Genomic DNA, 8,050 nt, shown 5'->3' with positions numbered 1-8,050 from the left:
GCAGATTAGAAATGCACACACCAACATCTCAGTTTATTAGCAAAAACAATGAGTCTTTCTGCAAGGAACAATATATTCTAAAATGAATGGAGATCTTTTTTAAAAGTTAAAAACTCATTCAATTTAATGTCTTACAGAGCTTATACTGAGTTCAATATTGTATACCTGTATTAATTCAACTGTGAACCTGGAAACTTGCACCCACTTGTGCAAGAGATGTACTCTTGCTCTGGAGTGTGTTACTGAGTATGTTAAAGCTGTAATGAAATGCTTCTTCTAATCATGTAGTTATTAAAAATTTTAAAAAGTGATTAAAAAAATAATAATTCTTGAAAGCATAAAAATTTGCTCCTTAATAATTAGTAGATGTGAAAAACATTACCATTAAATCTACCTGATGTCTTTATATCCATGCTCAGATGCCAAGGTGCTCAGAAAGTAATCGACTGTGACTAGTAATAATCAGATATATAGAGATTAGAAACGCATGTGCAAACATCTTAATGTCAATTGCATTAAAAATGAATTTTTCTGTATGAAACTGCATATTTTAATAATGAACGGGAGATCTTTTTTAAAGGTTAAATCCTCATTTACTTATTTGTCTTATAGGGTTTATACTGAGTTCAATATTGTATAACTATAATAATTCAACTGTAAACCTAAAAATTCACAGCCAATTTTGAAAGTGATGCATCATAGCTCAGGAAATTGTTATTGAATATGTCAATGCTGTTGTAATGAAATGCTTCTTCTAAGTATTGGCTATTAAATAAATAATTAAAAAAGAAATTTGTCAAGCTTACCTAAATGAGCTTGATTTATTGTTTGGTAGTCCTTCAGTTTTATTTTATTTAACTATTAACAAGTAGGATCTACAACATCCCCTGCTTTATGTTTTTCATTTCTGTAATGCCACAGAATGTAGGTATTCTATGATAAAAGTTGTCAGTGACATCTGTTTTCTTCTCAGTTTTGGTTCTGAGTATGATTATGTGGCATTTTTCATTTTGCTTGTGTTTTAGTTTTACATTTGTTTTTCTGTTCCTGATTTTTAATTGAACATATTATTCTTGTCTTTATCAACAGTAAAATATTTGAAAGGAAAAGAGTAGTGCAAATATTTTCCCATCATCAGCACATAGTGATCCTACTACAAAAAAAATTATAACTACATTTAGAATTTCTAGAAATCATTTGCAATGGAATGTTTTACAAGCTTAGGATTTAAAGTTAACTATTGTCATATTAGATAAGGTTAAGGAAATTATTCATCATTATTCAGTAAAAGTTGAATGTCCTCTGTCAACATTAATGAGGATATATTGTTTTTGTGCAGCTAAAGGAAGAATCTGACTTTGCCTTTATGCACTTAACAACAGAACAAAAGATGGGGGAAAAATGGATACTTACCGAAGGCTGAGAATATGAATCCTTTGAAAGTTGTTTTTCCAAGGTATGAAGTTTTTCTTGAAGGTATTTATTTTGTAAGTGTAAATCTTCTACAACAGAATCTCGTGGAAGAGCTTGGTGGGATCTACAAACAAAAATCAGACTCTACATTAGGCAAACCTCACCTTTTTATCAATTTACAGTACTAAAGTACAGAAGAGGAAAAAAAATACTACAGTATGTGTATTAACACTATACTAACTAAAAACTTCAAATTTTCCAAAGTTTCTAAGAAATAAATTAAGACACGGTGGTTATAATATAAAGCAATCATATACTTTATCAAGTATTTACCAAAGGCATCTTTAAACTATTATTTTAAAATGCATTGTAAGTGATTTAGAAACACATTAAGATTTTAAAGAATATGTACTTGTTTAGATAGTAGTATGCAGAATAGGTAAAATACTAATTAAAAAAATATTACATAGTAATTGCCTAATATCTCATTCTCAAAAAAGCTCAAGGATTCAACTAAGCTCCAATGTTCCAAGATAATGTTGTCATATCAAGTCTAAATAGCCTGGCTACAAGACCCTCCAAACACTGGCACAGTCAAATTCATACCAACTTCTAATCTAGGAGTCTTTCTCCACTAGGCAAATACATACATAGACTTCTGCCTTCAATGGAAAATTCACTCTTGCCTCTATATCTTTACCAAGAACATGTCCATACCATGTCCTTCCTCTCTTTCATATCTGGATTTGATTCATAAAATTCAGAAATTCAACCTTCTTGAATCTGGAGAGAAGACAATTAAATCTCCTATAAAGTCTTTTCTCTATTTACATATGGGGAAAAAAAGGAACATTAAAGGTATTAGAAAGATTCAATAGAATTAATAAAATGACTTGATTCTGGTAAAATCTGCAAACACTAATTTAACTAAGTTTTAAACATATATTTAGATCCAGAAAAAGAAGGAAGGGAAAGATCCACGGCTGAGATCCGACTGTAAATGTCAAGAGAAAGAATTCTGTAATCATTTTTAAATCCTTAAGGAAATATTGAAAGATTAAGAAAGAAAGAAGGAAAATGAAAGAGAGAAAAGAAGTAATAATGTAAATAGAAATTTAGAATTCTGGAAGAAGATATGTTAGAAGCTGTGGTAGTTTGAATGAGAACACTTTGTTCCCAGTTAATGGTGCTGTTTTGGGAGGTTTAGCAGGTTCGGTCTTGCTGAAGGACGTTTATCACTGGGGGGATGGGCTCTGAGAGTTCATAGCCCCACTTCCAGTTTACTCTTTCTACTTCTTGTTTGCTATTAAAGATGTGAGCTCTGAGCTTTTGGCGTCTGCCTCCATGCCTGCCACCTGCTGCCATGGCTTTCTACCATGATAGACTTGTATCCCTCTGGAACCATATACCAAAATAAACTCTTTCTTCTCTAAGATGCCTTCATCATGGTATTTTATCAAAGCAACAGTAAACTAACACAGAAGCTCATGAAAATGCTTTTAATGGAATGAGGGATGGGAGAGTATGCTAGAGGAGGGAATATGGAGAGAGCTAACTCAATAGTAATAGTCTTTTGGAAAAGTCATATGGAAACCTACTACTATAGAAGCTTCCTAAAATAAACATGTGTGTGTGTGTGAGAGAGAGAGAGAGAGAGAGAGAGAGAGAGAGAAACAGAGACAGAGAGACAGAGACAGAGAGACAGAGACAGAGACAGAGAGAGAGGAAATGGAGACATAACAGTGGATAATGCCTCCAATAGACACCACAAGCTAACAAATAGAAAGCCCAGTGCCAGGATGTGTTACCTCTTTTGATATCCATTGACCAGGGAGGTCCCACAGACCCTCAAACAATACTGCTTATTGCCATTACTCTTGGTTACTCTCCAGAACTTGACAGTAAGCCCCTCTAGCTGAAGACACTATATACATGAGCTATATAACATGAAGGAATCAAGCTGTCACTGACTTTGAAGCTTCATCTCTACTGGCTAGCTTTCATAATGCTGAAAGGTGCTATGCATGCTACCAGAAGAGAAAATTAATCAGCTATCTTACCCAGATTTGATTCCTATAAGCCTTGACAATAATGACTGGGGCCTGGCAAGATATGCCCACTAGTGCAATAGTGGCAGAAATATTATGGGAGTGACCAAACACTTCCTGATTGGAATTAGGGCCTGCTCCACAAAATGGAACCTGTATTAGGCACTGTTACTTGCACCAAGAACCTGTGGCTAGATATGTCACAGACCCCATGGGAGAACCTACTACTATTACTCTGCAAATAGATATAGTATTAAGTTGACTCCAAAAGACTTACTGTATACCCATGGGTTAGTGCATCTCTTGAACCTCATTGCAGAACCATCTTTTTGTAGTAGATGGCAATAAACACAGCCAGTCACAAATGGTCAACATGCAGAGAGTAAGAAACTGTGGCATACTCAGTCTTGAATGGGACTCCTATATTACACCCTTTCCCCCAAAGCTCAAGGGTCATTATGGAAGCAGGGCTGAAATATTATAAGAGCCATAGGTGATAGATGACTACAGGGAAATGGTTTTCTGGACACAGCAGGGCAGTTGTACATATGAACCCACAGCACATGTGACAGCAGCACAAGATTTGTGCAGGCCCAAGGCAAACAAAATCCCAGCATGGAGTGGGGAGGTGGACATAAAGTCCCATCCCTAGATGAGGAGCTATTGGCAAGTGATAGCTCTGGAAGACCAAGGGTCAGTTTTCATAAGAATGTGACTCCTGGCAAGTTAACCATGCTCCATATGACAGCCCCACACTCAAAGAATATTTGGGCAACACAAATTGGACTTGAAAGAATTTTTTTAAAAAAAGAAGAAAGGAAGTTGGGTGGACAGGGAGGTGGGGGTTTATTTGGGAGGAGTTAGGGGAGAGAGAATGAATGTGATCAAAATTTTATAGATTGTATAAAATTCAGAAATATTTCATAAATTCTCAAAGATTTTACCTTCCTTTATTCACACATTCACATTCACATTCACATTTACATACTTCTGGACATCAGAAAGCAGTATTCTAGGAAACACAGTAAAGTTATGAAGTATCTAAAAATAGATATCTAAAACTGAAAATCTCCTACACACAAAAAGAAATAATCATCAAAATAAAATGACAAAATCTAAAATGGAAGAAAATACATTGAACAAGGAATCAATTTCCAGAATACTTAAGTAGATATTTTTCAAAAGACATACAAAACCAACAGGTTTACCAAAAAAAAAAAAAAAAAAAAAAAAACACACAAAACACAAAAAAAAAACCAAACCCACTATCCTCACTATCGCTAATCAATAGGGAAATACAAACCAAGACTGTATAAGACACCTCACTGGCAGGACAAACAGTAAGAGCTGATGAAGATATGGAGAGAGAACCCTCTGGGAGGTTCTATAGCAATGTAGATTAGAATAGCCATTATGAGAAAATATAAAGTTTCCCAAATAAACTGAAAACAGATTCAGCAATCCAACTGCCAGGCACATAAAAGAAATGAAATCAGTATGTCCAAGAGATATCTCCGCTCCTATGCATATTGCAGGACTATTCTACAAAAGCTCAAAAACAAAACTTAAGTGACCCATCGACTGATGAAAAGATAAAGAAATATGGTATACACACAGATATGCACTCATGTACACACTCACATTTTTATATATATATATACCAGAAGAAAGGAATCAAACTCTGTCATTTGAAACATTGAAGACATTTATAATAAGTGAAATAAGCCAGACACAGAAAGGCAAATGCAGCACAATCTCGCTCATATAGGGAATACAGAAATACAGACTCCAAAGAGTCTGAGGGTAAAGTAGTGTTTTCAAATGGCTGAAACAAAGGCTAGAAAACAGTTCTACTAGGTGACAGAGAAATAAATTCTGGTGTCCGTGTACAATAGCGTGACTGCAGATAACAAACATTTTCTGTATGTCTCAAAAAAAGCCAAGAGAAACAACTCTGAATGCTTTGACCCAACAGAAATGTGAACTGTTTGACGAATAATACATTCTTACCCTGATTTGAACATTAAACAATATATACATGTATTTGAAACAACATAAGGCACCTTATTAGTATATATAATTTTATGTGTCAAATTTTATGAAACAAGTATTAAGGTAATTTTAAAGATGAATAAAAAGTATCACAAATTAATGAAGAATAAACATCTTACATGTATGTATAAGATATTGGGAGAAATAAGTAAAATAGAAAATTATAGTTTTAGGTGTTACTGGGGCATGACTTTATTTTACTTTGACTATGACAATATCAGAAGACAGTTTAGGAAGGCAAAATCTCAAAAGCTTTCCTAAGAAATGATGTGAAGGTGCTGGTAGTTGTGGGGTGGTTCCAGGGGTATACACACCTGCAACATAGTCTATCTTGTCTCTGTCAAACAGAAGAGACAACTGCTTAAGGACTTTGAAAAGCAAATGAAGTTAGATTGGCTAGAATGTCAGAAGGTTAAGTATTGGCCAACAAGCAGTAGTCTACTCTTTCTTCTGTTATTGCAAACAGATTTCAAACCTGAAGATGGCCATGAGCAGAGGAGGAGAATTCTGGGAAGCCTTCTAGTTACAGCTCAGTAAGGAGAAAGGGAACTGCTAAGACTGCAAAAGTGTCTTAGTTTTCAATGACACTTAAGCTCACTTGGCAGAAACTATTTGTTCTCTAGGTTAGCCCATGCCTCAGCCCATAATTGTGGTAGAAGAGTCTGCAATGGGAACCCAAAATAGGTAAGTTGTTGTTTTTGTTTTTTTTTCTCGGTCTTTTTGAGACAGGGTCTCCCTGTAGCCCCAGCTGTCCTGGAACTCACTATGTAGACCAGGCTGGTCTTGAACTCAGAGATCCGCCTGCCTCTGCCTCCCGAGTGCTGGGATTAAAGGCATGTACCATGTCCGGCCAAAATAGGTAACGTTTTAAAAAGAGGGAACCTTCCTGTCCAGTTGTTGGAGCTCTGATATAAAGTACAGCGAAAATAATTTTTCTCCTCTTTTCTGCCCATGTAACTGCTTACTTAGGTACAGATGTGTACAGTTGCTAAAGTGCACAGCGTAAGGGTTTAACTAAAGCCCCAGCTCTCTCCAAAATAACAAAATGGAAAGGCCAAGAGACAGAGGAGAAGGAGCTCAATTGGGGACAATGCAGAGCTCTTTGTGAACTAGAGCTGCATAGCAATGGAAAAGGTCATCAGTAAGCCCCCACTTGAAGGAACCCACAATTGACTGGTACTACAATTCCATACAATAGCATACCTCATATGCAGTATGTCATTCTCTAAGTCAATATTTCTCTTTTTTAATTCTTCCAGCTCTTTTTCTGACTCTAATGCTCGTACTCCTAAAACCTGATCGACAGTCATGCCAGTTGTTTTTAGCTTCCTCTGTAAAGTAAGTTTTTCTTTATCAGCTCTGTGGAATTTAATAAAGAATCATGAAAATATATATTTTACAGTTTCTCTTGTTCAGTTTATTAAACTGCAGCTTGTTATGTCAATATACAATAACTACACCATCTGTGCTTGGTATAAATGTATTTGAAAATCCTAGATAATTCATTCATACTTAAGATATATTCTACCACAATTTGATTAGAATAATATGTGAATCACAAATAACTAGCAAATTTCTCATGTTAATAATGATAAAATTATATAATTTCAAGATCAGTAAATTTTATACATAGTTTTACAATAAAATTTTAACGCACTTGGCAAAAAGATCCTTCAAAGTAGTCAACTGCTTTGTTAGGCTGTAGACTTCTCCCTCTTTCTCTTTTAACTTGTTCCGCATTCCCTCTATTTTGGTTTGCCACTTTTTACCTTCTTCCCACCTAATCAATTCTTCTCTAGCACTCTGTAAAGAGGAACAGCCATGTTAAAAAAATTATCAACATTATTTTAATCTCATTTTTAAAACTTAACTATAATTTTAAACCAATACTTCCAAAAAGAATATGTAGAGAGTTAATATTGCTATATAATTTCTAAAATCTTTAGGTAGGCCAAACTAATGGGGAAAAAATAACCTTCAATTTCTTTAAGTAGGCATTATTTTTTTGAAGTACAATTCTCAGGGAAGACTTTTAGTAATGCCAATACTCTTAGGAACTTGCTAAGTGAAAAGAAAGCTGTGTGATACAGGATATTCCCATAGAGTGAACAAATTTAAAATGTCCTGGTAGGCATTTATACAGTTAAAAATTCTGCTTGTATTGGCTAAAAATTTAACACCATGTACATATTAACACCAAAAATATTTATGTTTCTACTTAAATTGAATTTAGTAAGAATGCAAGGGCCTTTAAAAATTAAGCCTTACAGACATTATTTTGCCAAAATTATACCCATACTTTTTTATCATCTTGAAAATCAAATTAAAAATAGAAATACCATTTATGTCATATGAACTGCCAGGAGAATACAGTTTTAAAAGTTATGCATCAGAATCTGTATTTAGAGGTTAGAATTCGTATTAGTGCTATATAAGGTACAAACACATGACTACATTATTTTCCTAGTGCAATCCATGGCAGGTCATAAACATGGTGGTATATAAATAATATATTAATATTTTCATCAACTTATTTT

The 8,050-nt window shown here is 34.4% G+C and overlaps 1 protein-coding gene across 1 annotated transcript in view; it reads right to left on the bottom strand.

Moving 5' to 3' along the window:
• Positions 1 to 8,050, bottom strand: part of Cep290 (centrosomal protein 290) — a 106,805-nt gene that overhangs the window by 20,299 nt on the left and 78,456 nt on the right. The window contains exons 41-43 of the mRNA XM_029558973.1: positions 7,171 to 7,316; positions 6,717 to 6,872; positions 1,414 to 1,537 (exon numbers count right to left, since the gene is read on the bottom strand). Of these exons, the coding sequence (XP_029414833.1) occupies positions 1,414 to 1,537; positions 6,717 to 6,872; positions 7,171 to 7,316 (426 nt within the window). The remainder of the gene's footprint in view (positions 1 to 1,413; positions 1,538 to 6,716; positions 6,873 to 7,170; positions 7,317 to 8,050) is intronic.

The sequence above is a fragment of the Nannospalax galili genome, unplaced genomic scaffold (assembly GCF_000622305.1).
Source record: "Nannospalax galili isolate Female #2095 unplaced genomic scaffold, S.galili_v1.0 scaffold191, whole genome shotgun sequence".
Lineage (NCBI taxonomy): Eukaryota > Metazoa > Chordata > Mammalia > Rodentia > Spalacidae > Nannospalax > Nannospalax galili.
Note: the sequence above shows the minus strand (reverse complement) of the source record. Positions and strands in the feature narration are given on the sequence as shown.